The following is a 24,756-nucleotide window of genomic DNA, read 5'->3' on the forward strand; positions in this document are numbered from 1 at the left end:
GTATAATATTGCAGGTACATGAAAATCACAAGAAGAAGACGGGCTCCATATCCCTAACATTTTGGCTAATTTATTTTAGGTTTTATATCTTACAGAACAAACAATATGTTTTTGCCTCCTTTATTTTTCTTATTTTTGTGTGTGTTTAAGGTACTTCTTTCATACTAACTTAAAGACATTTTATTACTTATTAATCTGTTTTGTTTAAAGAAGGAGGGCAGAGAAGAGCGCCTATGTGAAATACCAAGAGGATATGTTAGTGCTCACAAAATATAGGGTGAACTACTACCCGGCAGAGTGGGAACTAAGGAAAGAGTTTTCAACTAAACTGGTACTGTGTCAAAGTTAATACAGGAGCTGTGATTCCTTTGTGTACACACACAACATTTGTAACCAATACAGGACATTCTTCAGTTACGCTGGCAGCGTTGTCCCCACAAAAAGGTACAGATAATTACTGATAGAAATCTAGTTCTGTCAAGTTTATTCTCAAGAGCAAATTTTTCTTCTACTATTTAGAAGTCATGAGAAGGGATATAAAGATTTGTTCTTCAAATGGGTGGATCAAAAATAATTTAAGGTACTAATTATATAACTTTATAAGGTGGAAAAACTTTGTCATTCGCCTCTTAGACAGAGGTTGAGATGTAGATATTGGTTGAGAAGTTTTTGTTGTTGTTGTTGTTGTTTGTTTGGTTTTTTTCTTTTTCTATGGGCAGTTCTTTGTGTGTCTTTGTTAAGAAACTTTTGAAGGTGTTTTGGTTTTTTTTATATAAGAAGATGTCAGATTTTCTTGTGGAATATAAGGAGAGATAGTATGAATGACAAGATACTTGCTGCTTGGAAATATTATTGTGGTATATGCAAAATTTTTCTAGTAGTTTCATTTATTTCCCTGCTTGATAAGTTACTATGAATTTTGCAGAAACTGTTTTGGAAGGTTTTTTTCTTAGTTTTCCAGCTGGCTGCAGATAAGACCTGGCTCACAAAACTGGTGGTGTTGATTGTCAAAGGGGGTTCTTATCGAAGTTTCTAAGGAGTATCTAATCTTTCAAACCAATGCATGTCAAATTGAGTGAATGTGTTTGCCTTAGATAGAAATAAATCCTATAGTGTATGTACCTTTCTAAGTTCTCCTAAATAGTGAAGGAAAATCTTCTAGAATAGCAAGAATTCATTGTCTTCCTGCCCTAAGAATAGGCTGAGCAGAGGATTGGCCCAACAGAAACCTTCAATATGATAAAACTCTAACATCAGAAGGGGTAAAAGAAGTTTCTGTTGTTTTTTTGTTGGTTTTTTTTTTTCTCTTCTTTTCACTCTGTATTTTAAGTTATTTTTTTTGCTGAGTAAATTTTTTTCTCTCTTTAAATTTCTTTTTAACCTGTCCCTCAATCCTAGTTACAGTTAAAAGGTGGAAGCTTTCAAAAATTAAATGGTAGCAGAAGTGATTCCTCAGAGAGGAAGATGACACCCTAATTTCAGTAAAATGATCATGCGGAAAAATCACAGTACATGGAATAGCTGAACTAAAGATGCAGTTTTACTCGAAGTGCAGCTATGGCCAGCATAATTAATTGTCAGTTCTAAAAAGGCTTTGCAGCTGGCCTTTGGATTAAAAGACTTTACTGCCTTTTGGTGATGCATGTGTACATATATCTTGGTAAATGGGGATTACCAGTGCCTGTTGAGTGGGAAATACCTGAGGAACAGTGGAGAGAATTACGGTTAAAAAAAAAAAAAAAAAAAGGTCAAAGGCAATTTGTCTGAAAACTAACAAACAAAAAGAATTAACAAGGAAATAGAGGGCAAGACTGGGTTGGCCGCTGTACTTGCCACCAAGAAGATCATATACTCCTGCTGTGGGTAGCAACCCCATAGGCATGGAGGGTGGAGGTATAAGCCATACCAGACCTCTGTTATTCCTTTTTCTGTCACTTCACTCATTCTTTGTCTTTTGCCTTATAGGATATTGGCAAAATCATGCTACAGATACTATTGAAAGTTCTATATGAAAAGACACTGAGGTTCCTTTCTTATTGCACATACCCGTATCGACAGTCACTGTTATAACCCATCCAAATTGGATAATTGGGAAAATATTAAATTGTGGAAAACTTAAGGACCAGTGGTGACTGGTTGGAAAGTAAGTGTCTATAAGAGGAAATAATGGAAGCTAGAAAACAAGGAATATGGCTCAAAGCCAAATGAATTATAAAAAAGAAGAGGTGGGGTTTGTTATATGTGTGTATTATAAAATTGGCTTTTCGCAAGATGTGTGCTATATGATTAATAACATAGTAAGGATATTAAGGATATAAGTTTATTTCTGCTATTGGTAAGACTAGATATAAAGGGAGTAGTTGATGTAGCAGCTGCTTAAACTGTCTGTTTGGTTGGGATAACATCCAGTGAACATGTAAAGAAGACTCTGCTACTGATAACACCAACTATCAGCATCTACCACCCGCAGAAGGCACGGACCAAGGCCCAAGCTGGACACGATAGAAAGGACACAGCCACGAAACACGCATGCTCTAAAAAGGCGGACCCAAGGAGGAACCATGCAGGGCAGTTCCTGGAATATGGATGGAATTTCATATATCGATATAACGAGAAGGGTATTTAACGAGTGTCTCTGAGAAAGCAAGGTGTGGACTTGGCTGAATGCCGAGTCACCCGGCCGGCCGTTTTTGGTTTTTTCTTATCTCCTAATTGTCTTAATTATTTTATTAAACATATTCCTTAAAATTTACTAAAAAGTGAACCTCGTTTTTCACAACATTATTGATGTATTCTGATTTTTTTTTTCCTCTTCAGAAATCTGGCCGGACTGGTTGAAGGATAAGATAAAAATGGCTTCTTAGAGCTCTGAGCGAGAGAAGGTTTATGAGAGAGCTGTGAAAGATTACAGCTGTAAATTGTTAAAAATAAATAAATTGCTAAAAATAGATAACACAGCTATAAAATGTATACTGTGTTACATTCAGACTGAGGGGATTGGAGCATCTCTCTCCTGAGGAAAGGCTGGGAGAGCTGGGGCTGTTCAGCCTCAGGAAAGACACCTGAGGGGGGGATCTCATCAGTGTCGGTCAGTGTCTGAATTTATTTATATACTGTCAGTGCTCGGAGCAGGGACCAGGCTCTGCTCGGAGGTGCCGGGCAGTGGGATAAGAGGGAATGGGCAGAAGCTGCTGCCCAGGAAATTTCCCCTGGAAGTGAGGAATAACTTTAGAGCGCAGTGACGGAGCGCTGGGGCTCATTGCCCGGGGAGGCCGCGGCCTCGCCCTCACCGGAGATTCCAGAGCGGTCTGGTTGCAATCCCGTGCCGCGTGCTCTGGAATGACCCTGCTTAACCAGCGAGGCTGGACCAGACGACCAACTCTTGGTTCCTTCCAACCTGACCCATTCTGTGATTTTTATTTTTGCTTTATCTTATTATTTATTTTACTCTATTCTGTCGCGCCCGGACGGTCCCGGGAGCGCGCGAGCCCTTCCCCGCGCGCCGCCACCGCCTCGCCCCGCCCCGCCCCGCCGGCGTCGCGCGGCCCGTCCCCGCCCTCCCATTGGCCACGCGAGACCCGTCACGCGCGGCCGCCCCCTGGCGGGGCGGGAGCATCCGCGCAGGCGCGGTGCGCGGTGAGGGGGGGCGGAGGCGGCGCCGGCAGGACCCGCGCAAGGCGCCTTCCCGCGGGCCGCGCCGGCCGCCGCTCCGAGCCATGCTGCGGGCGTGCCGCCGAGCGGGGCTCGCCGCGGCCAAGCAGGTGAGCGTTCCCCGGGGGAGCCCCGCGACCCACGCCCGCTGTGACCAGCCCTGTGACCGGCGCGCCCGGGCCAGGCCTGCGGGGAGGGGGGAGCTCCTGTGACCGCGGCTCGGCGCGCGCTGAATGACTCCGCAGGCGCGGGCCGCGATTGGCTGCGCAGCCTTTGACGGGCGGCCGCGGCCGCCAACGGAGGCGGGGGGCGGGCGCTGGTCGGTGGGGTGTACTACCAGTCCCAGCGTGCACCGCGGCAGCACAGCACGGCACGGAATGAGGCACCGCGGCGGGACGCGCTGGGACTCGTAGTCCGTAATGGAGTGCCTCGGCGCCGCGTTGCTCGCTGGGGGCTGTAGTCTCGGCCGCCATGACCATGCCGGGCCCGCAACGCCGCTCTGCCGCGCCCGGCCCAGACCCCGGGACAGCTCCGGGAGCCGCGGGCGTGGCCCGGGGTCGGCGGGCGCTCGGTGGGGACGCGCACGGCCCGCCGGCTCCCCGCGGATGGTGCGTGGATGGGTGGCGGGCGCGCTCCCCGGCGGGGAAGGACGTGACCTTGCCTTCCCCGGCGCGGCCTCCGCGCGGCTCCTCCTGCGGCCGCTGGATCCGGCCGCCCGAAGGGTCGGGGCCGGCGCTCCCCGGGGTGTAGCGTGGGGACACGAGTGGTGACAGTGCTCATGTGTGAGGGGATCCTTCTGCCCGCACGGAGGGACACAGAGTGGACACAACACGCCGTGCCGAGGGCAGAAGTGCCCGTGGGACTCGTGCTGTGTGAATTGGACCTTTACCTCTCCTTATCGGCAGAGATAAGGGCGATGATGTGCTGTGGAGCCTGTTTAAAAGCAGTAAAGCAACTTCAGGAAGCCACAGGGATTTATAGGTGGGGGTGACTCCTTTACCAAGGCCTCAAATTGTATTTCAGCTGCCTGGTAAAAAATTATCTGATTAGACCACTTTTATATCCTGCTTTCTATCCCAGTGTTCATTACCCTCTGTTCACAAGGTTTAGCAAAGGAGAAGCTGTACGTTCTTCCCTCTAAAGCTCCAGCCTTTCCCCTGCAGCAGCTGAGTTTCCTCTGCTGTTCTGTGAGCCTGGAGAGTCCTTGGGTCACCTGATACCCACTGAAAAAAGCCTCTGTGTCTGCCTGGCTGTGGAAAGTTTTCTCTGGAAGTTGAGAAGACAGAAACCAGGCTTTGGCAGATATTTATCACTGGAGGCTATTTGCATGTGCTCAGCCTTTAGCAGAATGTGTCTGGAATGACTGTACAGCTCCAGAACAGCCAGGGTGGTGCCTTGCAGCTGGAAGTTGGTCATCTGGCTATAAATATTTGGTGGAAGAGTCACAGAGTGGTTTGGATTGGAAAGGACCTTAAGGCTTTCTTATTCCAAACCCCCTGCCCTGGGCAGGGACACCTTCCACTATCCCAGGTCGCTCCAAGCCCTGTCCAGCCTGGACTTGGACACTTCCAGGGATGGGGCAGCCACAGTTTCTCTGGGCAACCACCACACCACCCTCACAGGGGAGAATTTATCCCTAAGAGCTGTGCAAACACAGATGCCACAGCAGTTTGTTATCTGTGCTAAAGAGCTCGTGGTGGAGACTGGGAAAACTATTCATTCTTTCCTACTTGTGAGCTCTGTGCCTGGAGCATCACTAAACTTGTAACAAGTAAATTGAAGAGGATCTTCATCACTTTCAGAAATGTTTTCTCCTACATGTGCAGTGCTGCAGAGAGACTTTGCTCTTAGTTGAAGTATTTTTGAAGTTTTCTGTGAAAAGACACAGGGCTTTTAGTAAAAGTGTGTGATATTTGGCAGAAGTCTTGAATGATGAGGAATCTGAGTTCTGTGGTCAGATGTCCTTGTTGTACCTGACCTCTTCCTTAAAGAAGAAGAACTTCTCTGAAATTTCTGGTTTGCTTTTACTGTTTAAGTGCATGAATCCCAGAATTACAGAAATTCTGGATCAGGATGCTCGAGCCTGATGCCAAAGAGAGGCTGAGCTGGAACTGAATGAGCAGAGGATGGTGTGTCCTGCCCATGGTTATTTGAACTTACACATAAAGCATAAACCTGCAAGGCAAATTTAATTTGTTTAATGGTGTTCTGCCATTCCAATTCCTGCCCTGAGCACTGAGCCAGGGTGAGCTCACATGGAAGTCCTTAAATGTCCTTAAATCACTGGGGCTCATAATATTAACCAGAGTGAAGGTGTGATGTGCCCTGCCAAGTGATTCTTGTGGTGATTAAATAGTAGATAATGAATGTAAAATAATAAGTGTTTAGGAAGTTGAGTGAAACAAATGTAGAATTGCTGGAGGAGGAGGAAGAAATAGAAACAGCTGCCCTGCAGTGCCTTTGCTGTGGGCATCCTTGCTGTGTCTGTGCTGCCTCATCCAAAGAATTTTCTGTCTTCTGCAGGACAGAAAGTGGCTTATTTCTGCCTTTTGAAGGGCACAGCAAAGCACACGTGATGTATTTCTCCAAAATTCTTTGAGGCATTATTGCAAATAAATGACAGGGGTCTAAAAATTTGCAAACTACTGGAAATTTTGCGAAGGGGAGATTAGAAATTACCTGCTGGTTTCCAAATTATGGTGGTATAGCAAATATAAGCAATATTATTATGGTGGCCAGAAGAGAGCAATGCTTCTTTAAAATTTGAATTTAAAAAAAATAGTGGTTTTTGGAGGTATTAGTATATTTGGATGAAAAATTGAACTTGGGCTTCTGTTCCTAAAACATGAGTACCTACAGATTTTCATTTGCTGTTCCACTGGCCAGTTGTGGAAATTTGCTGCAGTGTCTTGAAAGATGAGGTTGGTGAGGGCTTGTTTTGGGTTTAATTACTGCTCCCATTGCTCCATGTGTGAGAGTCCCAATGCCAGAGATGGAGGGGCCTGTGTTTTGGTTCCTCTCATCTCAATGAAAAATAAATAGAAATAAGGATTTGCCTAATTCTAGAACAGACCAGCTTGGAGGGGATCTCAAAATATCATCTGGTCCAAAGGGCCTCTGGACTAAAATCAATAATCCCTCCAAAAAGCCCCTCCTGGTGAATAAAGCATAAATGCTGAGCTAAGAGAGGCAGGTTTTCTCCTCTGCTTTGGTGACTCCTGAGCTCAGCCTGATCCCGAGGACAGGAGCTGATGTTTGCTCAGGGTGTAGAGCCAAATGGATCCAGTGCTGTTTGCCATCAGCAGGTGTAAGTTGGGGTTTTAGCCAGCAGGGACAGGGCTGAGCTGGCCCAGAGGGCTGTTGGAAGGGACTGGAAATTCAGTCTGAACTGATGAATAGAAAATCAGGGGTTTTTCCTTTCTCATTTTATTGGATTGAGCTGTGTGCATAATGCTGGATTATTTTGCTCCTCCTGCACTTCATGGTGTAACAGGGACATACTGAGAGTCAGGAGCACTTTCAGAAGTTGGTAACAAAATAATTTGCAAGGCTTTTGTTAGTGAAATTCCCCTTGAAAGGACCGGTGAAGCCTCAGGAAGTGCTCCTGGGGCAGTCAAGTCAGAAAATCAAAAATGTTACAGAATATATTTATTATTTTGTTGCCCTTTTTATCCATCACAATCCAGAAAACCACCCACAGTGAGGGCTCCTGAAGGTCTCAGGGGTAAAAGGAGCATGCTTCCTCTTGCTGTCCATGTGCTCCTGCTACTAATTAAAAATGTTTTGGCTGCCTTTGTGGAAAGAATAAGAATGCAGTGTTCCTGCCCTTTCCTGTCTGTGCTGTTGGACAGGGATAGGACCTAAACCACAAGAGCTGTGCATGTTATTGCCATGTGCAAAAGGACATAGGGAAAATTGTCTTTTGGGGTTATGTTGTAGTGGAGCATCTCCCAGTTTTTTTCTTTTTTAAAGAAAAGTTCCCTCTTGGGCAAAATACCTGAACTGTGGGAAAAGTTCTTTTTGTGCCTTTTGCTTTTGATTTCTCATGAGTCCTGTATTTCCCTGTTAGTAATTCCCATGTGGGGAGAAAAATTCTGAGGCCAAGTGTGTTTTCTTCTGTAGGCTTAGAGTAGCTTAACCAGTCCTTTAGAGAAGATAAAAATCTTGGTAATGTGGATTTTATTGAGTAGAATACAATAAAATCACTCTTCATATACTAATTTAATATATATTAAAATCCAATGTCTGTCTGGAAAGTGTACATGTTATTAATTCTTTTAAAGAAGAGATCTTGGTTTGGAAGCTCAAGGAGAATTGTTTGTATATCTTAAGAATTAAAAATAGTTTTAAGCATTTAAACAGCTGTTGTTGTGTTTTGCTGTGCTCACACTGAGCCGTTCACTGTGTGAGATTGAAGTGCATCTGAAATTAACCCAGTTGTACTGCCCAGCACATAAATCAGTAAAATAAGTGCAGAAAGAAGCTGGGGTAGAGGTTTTTTCATTTTCCAAAGAATTTTTTGACTGCTTAGAAAGCCCTTACCCTGGAAGCCGCACGTGGGAAAGCTCTTGGTGTGTTAACAGAAGAGTCCAACGTCGCTGTCCTAGGGCAGGTCAGAGCTTCCCTACAGCCACACGAGGTTGTGTGGGGTAAATCAGCCCCGTGCTGTGCTGAGGGGGAGATGCCTCACCGTGCTCCCTGCTGACCCTGCCTCTCCTCCCCCTGCAGAACAGTCGGTGTGTGAGAGCCTCGCTCCGTCCGTCGCGCCCCTGCCGCGGATATGCCACCCACCCCGGGGAGTCCGGGTACGTACGGGCAGGGCAGGGTGGGGCTGCTCCTGCAGAGGGATCCTGCTCCGTGGTTTCACCTAGAGCACACTCCTGGGAGTGGGATTTTAGTGTGCAGTAGCTCCTGTTCTCATGGGTGTGTTCCTTGTGTGGTTCAGTCAGATTTAGATGAAGAAAATGAAGGTGATCGATATTTATCGTGGAAGTCGTGGGCTGCCATCCTACCTTTGGTTTGGGTTAGTCACTAACCAGTGTTGTACTGGGGTGAAGGGGATTTAAAGCAGGTTCTGGGTTTGTTGTCAGGTCCTGGTGGTCCACAGCTCTGAGCTGAAGACTCACAAACTGTTTGATGTTTACCATATAATGTGATTGACATCCCTTTCCCTCTCCTTTCCTCCTCAGCGTTTCTGTGGGCAAAGTCATTGGTGCAGGTCTCCTGTTGGTGGGTGGAGGGATAGGTGGCACTGTCCTCTATGCCAGCTATGACAGACAGTTCCGGGAGAATGTGGAAAAGGCCATTCCCTACTCTGACAAACTCTTTGAGATGGCACTTGGCCCTGCACCTTCCAGCACACCAACGCCAAAGAAACCAGTAAGTGTTTCCCATTCACCCCCACACATTCACTTCTCTGGTTTTTAAAGGGAGTGTCTGCACTTAGGTGTCAAATTCTGATTAATTTTGCTTTGTGCTACTAATTTTAAAAGTTCAAGAATTAAGATTCCTTAAATTAAGGTTTAAGAATTACAAACTCAGTTCCTACTTGGTGCTGTGAAAGTGATGCTTGTATGTTTCCCATTACCATCTCATGATTGTGATGTGTGGGTTGGAAAACTTATTTTTATTTACAGTAAAATCATCTAATAGAATCCCAACTGAATAGCTGCTCTTCTTATACTCAGAAATAAAATGAGAAGAGAGAGAGGCAGATGAAAGGTAGGAATTTAACTGCTTTACTGGAGGCTTAGTGTAGTTAGTGGTGTAGCAGAATTACAAAACTTACTCTAAATTAAGTTGTTTTAAAGCAGACTGAGAACATTCTTGAATGAGTAAAGATTTGAATGGTGCGGAGCCAGGCACGAGCATCATGCTTCAAAATCTTGGTGGCACTACCCTGGAGAAAGAAAAATCTGATACTGCCTTTGGCACAACTCTGGAAATTGAAACCTGGTAGTTTCTCTGCTCCTGCATGTGGAGGAAACACTTCCCATTAATCAAGAATACTGAAAATCTGCTCTGGCTGTGGTTTTTTTGAGCTCTCAGAAGCCATTTGACTTTCAGGAAACTCAAAATATTTTAAATTGAATTTTAAGAAAGCTGTTCTTAATGAGTGGGGGAATATCAGTCAACAAAATTTTCTCTCTTCTTGTTTTAGCTACACTTTCTGTTATCATCCAAGCTCTTGGTGCCTCCCAGGCACCAGGGAATTTGGCAAACCAGATTGATCAGCAGAGTTATCACCTCCCCAGTCATGGCTCTAAATCAGATGGTTTTATTTTTACCTTGTGGCTTTCCACAATGGATATTAAGGGATTAATCTCATAAAATGTCACAATATTCTGTGTTTGAGTGTTTATCTGCCTCAACCACCAGCATCTGAAGCCTTTCAAAAGAAATCAGTGAAGCTAAACTTAGGGTTTCTGCATTAAACACACTCAGAAGTGTTTGGATTATTTGGGCCATGAAACTATTTGATTTTAATGAATAAGTTAATAAACTTTATGGTAAAAACTGCCAGAATTCTACCTGCATTTTCGGAGAGGTGAAAACTGTAAAAATTCCTTCTGAATTAAAAATCAAGTCAAGACATTAGATGACTGTTTTCATTTGCACTGTGAAGCTCAGATTTATGCTACAGACACCTGGATATGGAAAAGTTCTTTTCCGTTTAACTGGAATCAGTGAAATCCAAGCTGTTTGAAAAACTGATGATCTTTCTTATTTCTGACTTTTCAAGATACATCAAGGTCCTCTGAAGATCTCATCTGTAGCAGAAGTAATGAAAGAGTCTAAACAGGCTGCATCCAAATCTCAGATAGGCAAACCAGAACCTGCTGCTCCTACAGAGGAAAAAGGAGGTAAATTTATAGAATGTCATGTATAAAGAAGCAAATTACCTAATTTGTATCATATATGTTAGAGTAGATTAAAATTGTCCTTTGAATGGTTGAAGGTAAAGGTTTTAATTCTTTAGAATTAATGTTTTTTCTTTCCAAGTCATAACATTTGCCTAAAATGGCTTTAGCTTTTTTTTTTTTTTCCCTATTTTTTAAATAAATGTATTTTATTTAGAGGACATTTGGAATCTTAAGATAAATAATGACCAGCCTGTGTAGTTTAGATATGAGACTCAGCAGGAACTTCAGGTGCTGGACTCTGAGGCTCTTGCAAGCACAAGACACTTAATTTTGAATAATTGCTGGGCTACTGTAAAGCCAGATGAAATGGAACATGTTCAGAGAGGAGCAGTTGTGATGTCTTTTTATGTTATCACTAATGGCTCTGTGTATGTGTAACTAATATCTTGTTGCTGTTTATCCAGGAAATCATCTTCTGGAAATAATAGCATCCATATAAAATTAATTTGTTCTACAGAGGAAAAAATTAAATCTTTTATCCCAGTTATTACATTATAGCACTTAGCATGGAATGGTTGGGAAGGAAGCTTTAAAACCGTCTCATTTCAAGCCCCTGCCAAGGGCAAGGACACTTTCCACTAGACCCAAAAGGCCCATCCAGCCTGGCCTTGAGCTCTTCCAGGGATGGGGCAGCCACAGCTTCTATGGGCAACCTGGTCCAGTGCATCAACAGCCTCACAATAAAGAATTTCTTCCTAATACCTGATCTAACCCTGCCAGTATGAAGCCCTTCCCCCTTGTCCTGTCACTCCATGCCCTTGTCCGAAGACCATCTTCAGCTCTCATGTAACCCATTGTAGATACTGGAAGGTATTTGAAGGTCTCCCTGGAGCCTTCTCTTCTCCATGCTGAGCACTCCCAGCTCTCTCAGCCTGTCTCCATAGTAGAGGTGCTCCAGCCCTCTGAGCATCTTTATGGACTCCTTTGGACTTGTTCCAACAGATCTATGTCCTTCTAATGTGGGGGGCCCAGAGGTGGATGCAGCACTGCAGATGGGGCCTCACCAGAGCAGAGTTAGAGGAGTGGAATCAACTCCCTTGACCTGCTGCCCACCCTGCTGGGGATCCAGCCAGGACACAGGTGGTTTCTGTGCCTGTGCACATTACAAAGTCATACTGAGCCTCTCATCCACCAGCACCCCAAAGTCCTTCTCCTGGGGGCTGTGTTCTTGATCCATTCTCCCCCCAGCCTGTGTTTGTGCTTGGGCTTGCCCTGACCCTGACTTGGTCTTGTGGAACTTGATGAGGCTCACACAGTCCCACATTTTGAGCCTCTCCAGGCCCCTGTGGATGAATATCCCTTCCCCCCAGAGTGTGACAGAACAGCTCAGCTGGGTGTCATCAGCAAACCTTTTGAGGGTGCATCAACCCCACTGCCCAGGTCACTAACAAACATGTTAAACTGTCCTGGTCCCAACAGTGACCTTGAGGAACACACTTATCACTGCTGTCCACTTGGACATTGAGCCATTGCCCACAACCCTTTGAGTGCCACCATCCAGCCAATGCCTTACCTATGGAGTGATTCATCCATCAGACCCATGTCTCTCCAGTTAGAGATAAGGATGTCATGCAAGGCAGTGGCAAATGCTTTCAGAACTCCAGGGAGTTCTGCCCTTGCTCTGCCCTTATTCAGCAATGCTGCTCCCTCAGTGAAGGTCCTCATCTACTCTGTCATCCTGCTCAGGCAGCCTGTAGGAGACCCCCAGTGTAATGTCACCTATCCCTGCCCTCCCTTTAACCCTGACCCATAAGCTCTTGGTTGGCTCCTCATCCATCCCGAGGCAGAGTTCATGCACTCCAGCTGGTCATTGACAAAGAGGGTGATTGCACTCCTTGTGTCCCCTGCCAGACCTTCCTAAAGAGCCTTCATCCTTCCATTCCAACACTCCAGTCACAGGAAACATCCCACCAAGGCTCCATGAAGTGAGGTTTCCTTTTCCTGGGTCCCCTCTCGCAGCAGCTTTGGTTTAAGCCCCTCCTGACCAGCTCAGCATGGCTGAAGATGCTCTGGGCCGTGGCAGATGGAGCCCACCCATCTCCCAGCTGTACTAACTGGTGTGTTCTGCAACTGTTTAACAGCAGGCAAGGCTGCAGCACAGATCATCTCTGCAACAGGGGTAGCCATGTCGGTGCCAGCTCCGGGGATACAGACTGAAGAAGGTGAAAACAATCATGTGAATGCAATGAAGAAAACTCAGATCCTCTAGTCTCATGTGCATGCATTCTTGCTTCTGTGTTGGTATTTGTCATTGTTTAAAGGTGTGAGTTTCTGTGCCTCCTGCAGAAAACTTCCATCATCTGTTAACAGATTCTTAGCACAGTGAGAGCTGCAGTTGATGCCTGGGACAGGTGTAGGTGTGACCACAAGAGCAAAGCCTGCCTTTGTGCTGAACTGAACTTGCTCATTCCAGTTTGCCTCTGCTCTTGGTGGCTTTGTGATTGCTGTTCAGTGTGCCCAGGGACAAGTGAAGAAACTTTGTTTATTGTTAAACTCAGCAAGAGAGACCAGCCTCGAGATGATGGTCTCTTCCAGATGAGATTAGATTACATTAATTCTTTTAGTTACGAACACATTTCATAGAAAGCATGCCAGGGGTAAGTACATGCTGCAGAGTAACATCAGCATTATTCAGAGGTGACCTGAAGGATTTTGTTGCAGCTTGAGGCAGAGAGTTCTGGGCTCTCTCCTCAGTTCAGATGCAACTTGCTGTTGATCATTAGTTGCTGTTGAGCATTAGTTAGGTCAATTCTCACTCTTAAAGGCATTTTAGGTGTCTGTAGGCAAGGGAATAGAGGATAATTGTGATCCACCACAGCCTTCTCACTCATCCTTTGCTGTTTTGGTTGGGGTCTGTAAGCATGCCAGAGGAGAACTGAAAAAAAGCAAGAATAGAGATTCACTTTAAATTTCAACTTGGTTCTATAAGTGTTTCTCACTTTTTGCTTTGCCTTTGACTTCAGAGTCTTGTGTAATTTTGTAGCTAGACAATGGAAAATCTCCAAATGCATGTGAGGTGTCCATGCTCTTGTCTTTAAGTTGTGAGACTGGCCTTTATAATTATGGATATAAAGACTTTTCAGGTAGTTCCAGCATTGCTTTGAGCAGAAGGCAGATCTACAAAGTGATGCCAACTATAAAAATCAGTTTTGATAAAGTTACTTCTCTACAAATAACCTCTGTACACTAATTTGGACTCTCCACTTTAGCAGTTTGACTCTTTCTTTACTTCTGAATAGGTAAACAACAAGAAGGTTCCCATGCTATCAAAGAACGGCCGCCAGAAGAAGTTGCAGCCCGACTTGCCCAGCAAGACAAAGAGGAGCAAGAGAAGGTGTCAGGTGAGCCCACACTGTCACTGTCACTGCTCCTGTGTATGTTGCACGGGACACAACTGTGGAATTGCATTGGCTTTATAGTCCTGAGCTCCTTACACACCTCTTGGCTCTTGTCCCTGTGTTGAGTTGGCAGAGGAAGTGCTGGTGAAGTTTCTTCCATCACTGAGAATTGAAGAATAATGGAAAATTTGAGGTTGGAATGGACTTCAGGGAAGATAGGAAAATTTACTTCTTTTCTCTTAAGAACCATTAGAACAAGTGAACATAGGATATACCTGCACCCCCCTGCAGTCCCGTGGGAAAGATCTTTCACTGGGTGGTGGTTTGCTGTAGGTGCAGCCTTGCACCTCAATACCTGCTCTAAATGAGGAGAGCATTTTGGTGACCTTGTTCTGTAGGCAGCTGTTTAGTTCCCAACCTGACCAGCTCTTTTAGGTCATAGAAAATAATATAAGAGATGTAGAAGCTGTAAGTTGTCATTTTACTAATTATAGAGTCTTTTCTTTATTGTTTAGTTGACTTAACTTCTTTTCCAGCCCTTGCAGCAACTCTAGAAGGAGCCTTAAACACAACTGCTCGTGTAACCCTTCAGGCTATCACTGCCCAGGAGTCAGCTGTGCAAGCAGTGAATGCCCATTCCCAAATACTGAAGGAGGCCATGGATGATTCTGAGGTAAATTGGACAACTGGGGCCAGTTTTTTCTTTTTCATTGTGTTCAGCAAAACTTCAGTCTGAATTAAAAATAAATTTGGAATCTTTTCTTGCAATGTCTCTACATTTATCACAGTTTTAACTTACCTTTCCATTTGCGAAATGTGATATAGTCAAATAATACAGTGGGTTTTATTCTGAATTTTGTTGTTTTTTTCCCCTAACTCTTCTATGTTCTTTTTGCAAGAAAAAAATTCAAGTTAAGACATTAATAATTTTCACACTGTATTTTAATTAATTTTACTTTAATTCCCAAGACTTTTTTTACCTAGTTAAGGGCATGGTGTCCACTCTGGTAATTCCATTGAACTTATTTCCCTTGCCAACACCCTCTTCGTGGATTATTTATTCCTTGTCAGGAAGTAGGAAGGGGATGTACAAGTGATAACATTTGTGGTGTGCTCATGCTAGGATTTGTGTGGATTTGTCACTGCCCATTCAGTTCTGGAGCAGAGATAAAATTCAGTTGTTAATCAATTAGCAGGGACATGGGCAACCAACCAAGCTCTCAAAACTTAATCTAGTAGTTAGTGAAATAACTGCCTTAAGAGATTGCTTTTAAACTTAATTACTAAGCTTAATTTCAAATCAACCCACTTTAAAGTATTATGGTACTTTAAATATTAAGCTTAAATGCAGTTTTAAAGTATTAAAGTACTTAAATACATGAGATTTACCCACAATACATTGTGCACCATACAGTGGTTCTCATGTAAGCTCTTCTGTGTGAATAAAGGTCTATGGCTCAGGAAAAAAAAACAACATTAAGAATCGACCAAAACAAAACACTGGAAGAGAAACATCACTTGTAAAGCTTCCAGTTGTGCTGTTGAAAAACACAAGAATGGTGCTCAGTTTGAGGGAAATGTTCAGCGACATGTGAATCTTTGCAGGCTTCCACTCTGTGGTAGCTCTGTAGTTCAGTGATTGCAATGACTCTGATGAGGAATTTGTGCTTCCCAGGACGCCGGGGGGAAGAAATCCTCGCAGTGGCGCACGCTGGATGAGGCGCTGAGGGACCGCAGGAGAGCCGTGGATGAAGCTGCCGACGCCCTTCTGAAAGCCAAGTGAGTTGCTTGATTTAAGTCTTGCAGTAATAAGTTACATTGCTCATGTGAGGGCTGGCAAACACCAGATGAGGTTTTGAAGTATGGAGTCACCTGTGTTCATACTGAATTACCTGTTTGTGCCAGATCAGAAATTGGTTTAATACTCATTAGCATGAGCATTTTAATTTGACATGTGCAAACATTGGGTGCCTGTGCACAAAGTGCTCCCTGTGCCAGAGAGTCTGAAACAATCCTGTTCTTTTTAAGAACTTGGTTATCTCCTTAGTACTAGGATAGAGTGCTGGTAAGTTCAAGTTAGACAGAAAAAAAAATTCCACAATCCTTTCAGTATTATTGTTGAATATTTTTTTTTTGTAATAAACCTATTGTAATATTCTTGTCTTTCTGCCTGGAGAAGAGAAGGTTCTGAGGGACCTTCAAGCACCCCAGCACCTAAAGGGGTTACAAGAGAGCTGAGGAGGGACTTGTTACAGGGGCACAACAAGGGGGAATGGCTTCAACTGACAGAGGGCAGATTTGGGTTGGATATTAGAAGAAATTCTTCCCTGTGAGGGTGGTGAGACCTTGGCACAGTTTGCTCAGAGCAACTGTGGCTGCCCCATCCCTGGAAGTGTTCCAGGCCAGGTTGGATGGGGCTCTGAGTGACTTGTTCCACTGGAAGGTGCCTCTGTCCATGGCAGGGGATTGAGAGAGATCTTTAAAATCCCTTCCAACCAAACTGTTTGAGGATGACTCCATGACTGCACTCTGTGTGTTGAGCCAGTTACATCACCAGCTTCTTTCAGTTGTAATGAAAAAACTAAACCTTGCAGCATCCTTTGGCAGTTCCCTGTGTACACAGAATTGCAATTAGATTTTTACTGAGCACATGCTTAAGAAAAACTTGATTTCTGAATGGCAGCACTGCTCATACCCAGTGGTCTGTATGACCTGTGTTGATTTGCCCTGAGTGTGGTCTGCAGGCACTGAAGGAGCAGAAATAAAATGACAAAAAGTATCTCCGAGATGCCCTTGTAATGAGGTTAGAAATAAATTTGGAAACCCTCTGATGCTTCTAAGGCTGACAGGGTAACATCATCCTTGAAGCTGCATGGTTGCGATCACATTATAAACTTCCCTTATCTTTGATGTTGCTGTGCTGACTAAAATTAGTGGGAGGTGTAATTGAGGTTTCATTGTTAAAATAAAGCTAATACAAACCCCACATGCACCAGCTTTCATTCTCTATTGCTCTACTGGATATCTTTGCTTTTATTTATTTTCTTAATTTACTTATTTTAAAGCTTGTTTCTTATTCTAATGAGGTCATTGGAAACCTCCATTGGTTTGAATGGATTTGGAAAAGGAACATTTTTTCACTTTTTCCTTGATTTCCAATTGTGCTAAAGGAAAGCATTTCTTTCCTAATTACAAAAAACCATAATCTATCTTTACAGAGCCCTATAAATTCTCTCCCATCCTCATTAATCTCCACCAGTCGCCATGTCCAAAACACTTCTGCAAGTGTAAGCCATCTATATTAAACATGTTTCCTTGCTGCTGTTATGTGCTGAAAATGTCTGCTGTCTAATTCTAACCTAGTTTGACTAATACTAACTCCTTTCAGTGAACTTCCATCTTCCCTCCAGCTAAATCCTGAGTACTAATTGCAGTATAAATAATTCTCATTTTACATGGAATAGCCACACTGACATCTGTAGGTTTCAGGCTGTGGGAAAAAAAGTAATCCTTAGTCAAAGCATCTTAGAGTTGGTAGATAGGAAGCCCCAGTAGAGTTACCCAGTAGTTCTTCCTGTGAATACCAACAGCATAAAGTAAATTTTCTTTGGTGATAAGCCCTGTATGTGTTACACTTAGCAGCTGCTTCTCTTTCCAGAGAGGAGTTGGAGAGGATGAAGGGCACCATCGAGAAGGCCAAGAAGTCTCAGCTGGCAGGAGCCAAACCTCACATTGTCGCTGCAGAAGAAAATCTCCATCATATGATTGTGGACTTGGACAATGTGGTGAAAAAGGTAAAGCTTCATCAGACTGTTTAGAATTGCCTCTAGAGTAGGGACTCCTTGGCAGCTTGTACAGACCACCCATTCCCAAATCCTCTGCAGGGGGTGAGATATTTTATAGAATCACAGAATATGCTGAGTTGGAAGGGACACATCAGAATCAATGAGTCCAACTCCCGGTCCTGCACGGGACACCCCAAGAATCCCACCCTGTGCCTGAGAGTGTTATCTAAACACTTCTTGAGCTCAGACAGGCTCAGTGCTGTGACCACTTCCAGTGCATTGTGAATTGTAAATCCATCCTCTTGTAGCTGTACTCAGGCTTTGAGCTCATTATATTGCCAGTAATCAGATATGGCAAGATCTTCATGAGAACTTGAACTCTGTCTTGAAAGAGTCTCCAGGTGGCTTGATGGTGCCAGTCCTTTCTGTTGGCAACTTGTAATTCTTCCCACTTGATTCCAAAGTAATTTACCACAGGGCTGGGGAGGAGTTCAAAGTGTGCTAATGACTTAGTGGTAAATCACTTTTCAGTTCAGAAGACTGGGAAAGAAATGTAAAAGTGAAGTTTATCTCCCTTTGCAGGAGAGCTGGTAATTCATCAGGTGTGTTTGGAATGAATTTGGCCTGATAGTGGGAACATCAGAACTCACTGAGGATGGCAGCAATCACAGGCATCACCTACTAGGCCTGTATCTGAGTAGAGAAAAGGAGCTGGAGATGTTTTAAGATATAAACTGAATTCAAGATACTCTTGGTCCTGTCCAGGCTACAGACTGGCTGTGTAGAGTGGGCCTGTGAGGCAAAAGAGATTAGTGATAGTTCCAGCAAATAAATAATGTATAAGAGAGGTTTAATATCACAGGCTGGGTTTTTGTGCTCTCCCAAGTGAGTTTGCCTTGTTTGGGCTGGGGGTTGATATGTGCCAGTATCCCAGGGCTTGGCTTTAAATTATATGTGCCTTCAATTTCAATCCCTGCCTTGAAAAACAAATTAATCTCATCCTTGTTCATCCCAGGTTCAGGCAGCGCAGTCTGAGGCCAAGATCGTGGCTCAGTACCATGAGCTGGTGGCTAAAGCCAGAGAGGAATTCCAGCGGGAGCTCGACAGCATCACCCCCGATGTGAAGCCTGGCTGGAAGGGGATGAGTAAGTCTCCATTGGAGAGGAGTTCCCTCGTGCTTGTTCCACTGTGGTTTGTAGTGCTTGGCCCACTCAGTGTTCAGCATCCCACTTTTCAAATTTTCACAGTATTTGGTTGGTCTGAAGTGAAAGTGATCTCACAACCAAATGAAATAATCTAAAGCAGATGTTCTGAAGAGAATTAGTTCTATCTGTGCTGTATGGGAAGTATCACACAACAGCTCTTGTGTGATAAATCTCATACTGGTTGTATGAACATCTCTTCCCCTCCCTGGTATTTCAGAAAGGGAGCCAGGTCATTCCAGATTTCAGTCAAATCTGTGTCAGTCAATAATCAAATACTTGGTTGACTCTGTGATTTAGAGATATTATAAAACATAGTTGTTACAGGATGATAAAAAACTCCCTGAATTTTTCTACATCATCACTGCAACTGAGAGGTTTCACTGTTCTGCCCACCCCAGAACATTTAATTTCGGAACTAAACTGACACAGTAACACACCTGTAGCAAGAGCCAGTGCTGCACAAAAGCGGTGAACAGTCAGCTCACCCCAGTAATTCCCCCTGCATACTCCTTGCCACAGGTGCCCTTGCTCACCTTAACTGCTTTCATTTTAAAGACAAGCAGAGTTGCAGGAGGTGAATTGTGTGTTCACCATTGATGTGGATGAGCTTCTGCAGGAACTCATGTGTGGTGTGTCCATGGAACAATTACTGTCTGTGGTAGTTCAAAAGATTAATTCCCTAAAAAAGCCAGCTTTCCAGATATTTCCACTCAGAGTTTAACATAAATGTGCTAAGAGATCTTTTCTAGCTGATGTGTTGAGAGGCAGCTGTTAAGGCTTTATTTCTAAGTTACAGATTTTTTTATAGAAGTAATAACTTACATATTTGAAAAAAAATCGTGTCAGTGTTGCCTTAATATTTTTCTTGAAGTATACAATACAGAACTACAACAGATTTTCTTAATGTTACTTTATGCTTTAGGAATGTGGACCCTAGTCTACAAAATAACTTCCCTGGCTAAATGAATACACCAGACCTTTGGAATGGTCAGTTTTCATTTAAAACACAGCCAACCTCACACCCAGTATATGTGGGGAAAACATTTGAAATTAACAAATTGTTTGTGAAGTTTGCTTTTGGGGTGTTATTAGTTCTGAAGAAAAAAAAACTTATTTAGGCTCCCTGGGGATGGAGCTGCCTTTCCTTGCACAGGATATCTTGGGTTTTGTGATCACTACCCTGCTGTGGGAGGAAAGGGAAGCTCCTTGTAGCTTCCATGTGCCCCATTTCTTACTGGTGTGACCTGCTGAAGCACATGGGACAGACAGACTTGTTGGATCCCTGACTCTCACTGCCACTGGGGAATTTGTTTCTTGACAAACTGCTTCTGTTTTGTAAGAACCTAGAAATGTCAGACTAAAAGTTCCAGTGTCTTGTTGCACTTTCCTACTTCAAACTTCTGTTCCTTGCTTTGGCTGAATTCAGGTGTCCATCTGTGGGTTTCCGAGGGTGATTTTAGTGGTTGGAGTGTCTTGGGCTACATCTTGCCTGTAATACAGAGACTTTTATATTCCACATACTGTCCTTCCTGAATTCCTAAGGACTTGGTCTCATGTTTAAGTCACTGTAGATAAACTTAGTTTTCTATTTTACTTTGCATGACCACCTTGCTGTAGTGAATGTGCACTAACTTTTCCAACTTCTTTCTGTTGCAGAGATAACTGACTTAGGTGAGTTACTGTCACTTGTTCTCATCCCTTGAAAGTTACCTCTTCTCTTTGTCCTTTTTTTTATTTTTCTGTGGGGCATGGCTTTAAGTTACAGGCAGTTACCAACAAAGGGTGAAATGTGGCATTCCTAGAACATTTCAGGCTGAGGTATACCTTGGGATCCTTTCCAGTCATTTTGCACACTTGGCTTAGAACACAAACTGATATTTTTTTTAACACTGTTACATCCAACAGCTGAGCTTGGTGCTGCTGGTCAGCTTTCCCACTGGACAATGAGCACCATTGCTCCAAGTCCTCCTGGGCCAGTCCTTTGTCCAGCACTCAACAGCAAGGTGACTGAAGGACTGTGCAATCTTGCTTGCTTTAGACCCTGCAGGAATGCTTTCCCAAGTAGTCCCAGCTTTCCATACAGATGATTTAGCTGGCAGCCAGTGCAAAATGAGCTGCAGCATTTTATAAAGCCCTTCTCAGGTCACCAGATGCTGCAGGGGAAGCTTGGGTCCTCCTCTCTCAGGTACAATGTGGTTGTGAATTGTGCTGCCTTCTGAATAGCCAAACCTGAATAGTACAATCTGGGCTAAGGAATCTGATTAGGAGCAGTTATGTGGAGGACTGTTGAAGAGAAAATGTAATTCTTTCTGTCCCTCACAGTGACATCCCCTGCTGCTCTATGTGCTGGCAGAGGGGAAAATACATGGTGCTGTAAAAACCAAGAAATGACAGAGCTGTCGACAGTCTCTGAGTGTGACATGGATATTGAAGTGTAAATTACAGCTGGGAATAATTTGGAAGAAGCCAAGATAATTTCTGCCCTGGAATGAAAGTAGAGTTCAGAAAGTGGTGTTGGGTGGGCATTAGCACAGGTCAAGGGCTTGAAGTGCTCAGAGACCTTCCCTAGAACAAAATCACTGGTCAGTAACCCCCTGGAGCCCGAGTGCTTGAGTGGGAGGTGGGGGGAGCCCTGCAGAGGTTTCCCTGTGGTCTCCATTCCCTCCCTCATGCCCTGTGTTTCCTTCAGCTGGGCAGTTGTCCACGGACGACCTGAACTCGCTGATCGCGCACGCGCACCGCCGCATCGACCAGCTGAACAAGGAGCTGGCGGAGCAGCGCGTGCGCGAGCAGCAGCACATCGAGACTGCCCTGGAGAAACAGAAACTTGAAGATAAAAGAGCATTTGAGGCAGCTGTGGCCAAAGCGCTGGAGCGTCACAAAAATGAGATTGAACTAGAACAGGAGAAGAAGGTAAAGTGGCCTAAAGCACCTGGTTAAATCTTTGGCTCAAAAAGAAGGTAGAAGAGTTAATGGAAAAGCCCAGAGAGACAATTGGGATGTTCTGGGTAGTGGGAGAATTCTCATGGGTGACCCCCAGGCTAAACATGAAAAGGAGACATAGAGCAAGGAAACTGCTGCAAAGTTAGAATGGTAAAATCATACAGGGAATGACTGTGAAGTTACTAGTCTCCTGTTGGGGACAGGATTATTGGATCAAATCCTAGAATGATTTGGGTTAGAGGGGACCTGCAATATCACCTTGTTCCAACCTCCTGCTGTGGGCAGGGACACCTTCCACTAGACCAGGTTGTTCCAAGCCCCATCCAGCATGATCTTGGGAAGGGGTTGGGCAGCCACTGCCTCTCTGGGCAGTCTGTGCCAGTGCCTCACCACCCTCACTGAGAATAATTTTCATTGTTAGATCTGACCTTGTGTAGCCATTATAGTGCTGCATAGGGAAAAGGTAAAATCTCTTGGTGTAGAAGCTGATTTATAAAGCAGCTTCCAAAAGTGTTTCAATGTTTGATTTGACGTGTGACTTTATTTTTTATATATACTATTTTGATAGCTGCACTTAAGTGCCTACTGAGTAACCAGCAGTTACTCACATGGTGAACTATGAATCTATTCCTTTTAACATCTTCAGGAAAAGGCTCAGCTGTTAAACTGGACCTCTGCAGGTCTTTTAAGATGAAAGGCAGGCTCTGTCAGTGCCACTGCTCTGACATGTATCCTCAGTACTCACTGGTGTGACACTGTGACTGTGTGAGGAGCAGTAGTGGTGCATTACACCCCGTGTGTGTCCAGGTGGAAGAGGTGCGGGAAGTGATGGAGAGCGAAATGCGGACGCAGCTCCGGCGCCAGGCTGCCGCCCACACCGACCACCTCAGAGACGTCCTCAAGATCCAGGAGCAGGATTTGAAGGTGGAATTTGAGCAGGTAAGGGAGAGGAGTCCCCACGGGAATTAAATTTAAACCCTTGCAAAGCACACGTTTCATATGACAAGAGTCCTGAACTATGTTCCAAGGGACAGAAATGGGGGCTGGGGAGGGAAGCAAGCTTGAGGTGATACAGAGTGCCTCAACATGTAGGTTTTATTCAGACTGGTCTGAAAAGCTTTTGCTATAGGTGATAAATTTTTAATACAAGTGCAGTAACTGTTAAATTCACCCCAATAAGGTTTCTTACTGTATATATTGTATTTACTGTATGCATTGGCCCTAACAAGGATAACAGATTTACAGAAATGTGTCTTAAAAATAAAATTATTATTATTAACCAGCTGTTTCTGTTACTTGTATTGCACTGTGTTTCAGAACCTATCAGAGAAGCTCAGTGAACAGGAGATGCAGTTCAGACGCCTTACTCAGGAACAGCTCGACAACTTCACCTTAGATATAAACACTGCATACGCCAGGCTGAAGGGAATTGAGCAAGCAGTTGAGAGTGAGCACTGAATTATCCTTTCTCTAAGGACTAAAACTGTGTTCCCCAAATGCCCCTTGCCCAAATTTGGGTGTCTAAACTCAGGCTTAGACACATAGCTCACACTGCTGGGCACCTAGCAAATCCCAAATGAGCAAGTATGAGGTGGTTCTTCCAAAAGTTGTCTTGTTCTGGCTCTAAACTGCCTGTGGGACAGACTTGCTTTAGAGCACATGCTGAGGGGGCGGCTGCTTTGTAAAGCAGAGGGTGGAGAGGGATGGCTGTTGCTGTTTGTTCTCAAAGCCACCTGTTCCCAGCTGAGAGCCCCTTCTTGGCTTCCCTTGCAGGTCACGCAGTAGCAGAGGAGGAGGCCAGGAAGGCGCATCAGCTGTGGCTTTCCGTGGAAGCGCTCAAATACTGCCTGCGGTCGGGCTCGGGGGACAGTCCCACGGAGCCCCTGGGCAGCGCGGTGAAGGCCATCAGGGCCAGCTGTGCCGACAACGCCTTCACGGAAGCCTTAACGGCAGCGCTGCCGCAGGACGCGCTGACGCGGGGCGTGTACAGCGAGGAGGCCCTCAGGGCGCGCTTCCACACGGTCCAAAAACTGGCAAAACGAGTGGCCATGATCGATGAGACCAGGAACAGCCTGTACCAATACTTCCTGTCCTACCTGCAGTCGCTGCTGGTGTTCCACCCCCGGCAGCTGAAGCCGCCATCCGAGCTCAGCCCCGACGACCTCGACACGTTTAAGTTACTGTCTTACGCTTCCTACTGCATCGAACACGGAGACCTGGAGCTGGCGGCCAAATTTGTCAACCAGTTACGAGGGGAGCCCAGGAGGGTGGCACACGACTGGCTCACGGAAGCGCGGATGACCCTGGAAACCAAACAGATTGTGGATATCTTGACAGCGTACGCCAGTGCTGTGGGGTTGGGAACAACTCAAGTGCAGTGAGCTAGGATTGGAGCTTTGGAGGCAGTTCAGCTGTTCTGGGCCAGAGAGAAATCCCATGGTCTCCTGAGGGTTCAAACAGAGCTGTTGGCAGGGGCTGGAAGCGGTAAATCAAAGCACGGGTACCGTCTTGTTTCCTTGCACTGTATTTAATTTCACCATCTGTTGTATTTTTATTGGTTTTGAGTTGTCCTGACAACCAACTTCAGGAAGCTTCCCTACAATTTGTGTAAGAATTAATGTTTCCCCATCTTACCAAGTGGGCTTGTGATCCAACCAAAATAATGTTTGTAACCTGCCATTAATCATTTGCCACTTTGTCAGCTGAATAAAAACAAGACTTCAACCACTTTTTCCTGCTGTTTAAGTCTCCTGTTTAAACATCAGCTACAGCTGGGCAGTACAAAGCTCAGTCTTCCTCCATGACCTGAAGAGCTGAAACTCTAATTTACTTCTTTCAAGAAAGCCAGAATTCACTGATGTGATTTATTAATGTACAGCATTCTAAAAAATGAACCCATCTTTGAGTACAG

At 44.6% G+C, this 24,756-nt stretch overlaps 1 protein-coding gene and 1 long non-coding RNA gene across 5 annotated transcripts; one reads left to right on the forward strand and one right to left on the reverse strand.

Annotated features, from left to right (window-relative positions):
• Nucleotides 1-666: 666 nt before the first annotated feature.
• Nucleotides 667-3,448, reverse strand: LOC310909278. Its single transcript, XR_014590054.1, has 2 exons — nucleotides 3,291-3,448; nucleotides 667-2,911 (listed from the first exon to the last, which is right to left on the reverse strand). It is a non-coding gene; the product is annotated as an uncharacterized lncRNA (long non-coding RNA).
• Nucleotides 3,449-3,658: 210 nt separating this feature from the next.
• IMMT (inner membrane mitochondrial protein) lies at nucleotides 3,659-24,574 on the forward strand. 4 transcript variants are annotated; one of them, XM_083860923.1, is made up of 15 exons: nucleotides 3,659-3,761; nucleotides 8,380-8,456; nucleotides 8,841-9,030; nucleotides 10,394-10,514; nucleotides 12,656-12,736; nucleotides 13,814-13,915; nucleotides 14,449-14,585; nucleotides 15,588-15,691; nucleotides 17,571-17,706; nucleotides 18,713-18,842; nucleotides 20,559-20,573; nucleotides 21,592-21,815; nucleotides 22,653-22,784; nucleotides 23,163-23,292; nucleotides 23,619-24,574. In XM_083860923.1, the coding sequence occupies exons 1-15, from the start codon at nucleotides 3,717-3,719 to the stop codon at nucleotides 24,224-24,226; spliced, it is 2,232 nt and encodes a 743-aa protein (XP_083717049.1). In that variant the 5' UTR covers nucleotides 3,659-3,716; the 3' UTR covers nucleotides 24,227-24,574. The 4 variants fall into 4 exon arrangements, with proteins under 4 accessions (XP_083717049.1, XP_083717046.1, XP_083717048.1 ...); XM_083860920.1 differs by lacking the exon at nucleotides 20,559-20,573 and having other exon boundaries at nucleotides 3,699-3,761; XM_083860921.1 differs by lacking the exon at nucleotides 12,656-12,736 and having other exon boundaries at nucleotides 3,700-3,761.
• The last annotated feature ends 182 nt before the right edge of the window (nucleotides 24,575-24,756 follow it).

Source organism: Zosterops lateralis (assembly GCF_965231275.1).
Source record: "Zosterops lateralis genome assembly, chromosome: 5".
In the NCBI taxonomy this organism is placed as follows: domain Eukaryota; kingdom Metazoa; phylum Chordata; class Aves; order Passeriformes; family Zosteropidae; genus Zosterops; species Zosterops lateralis.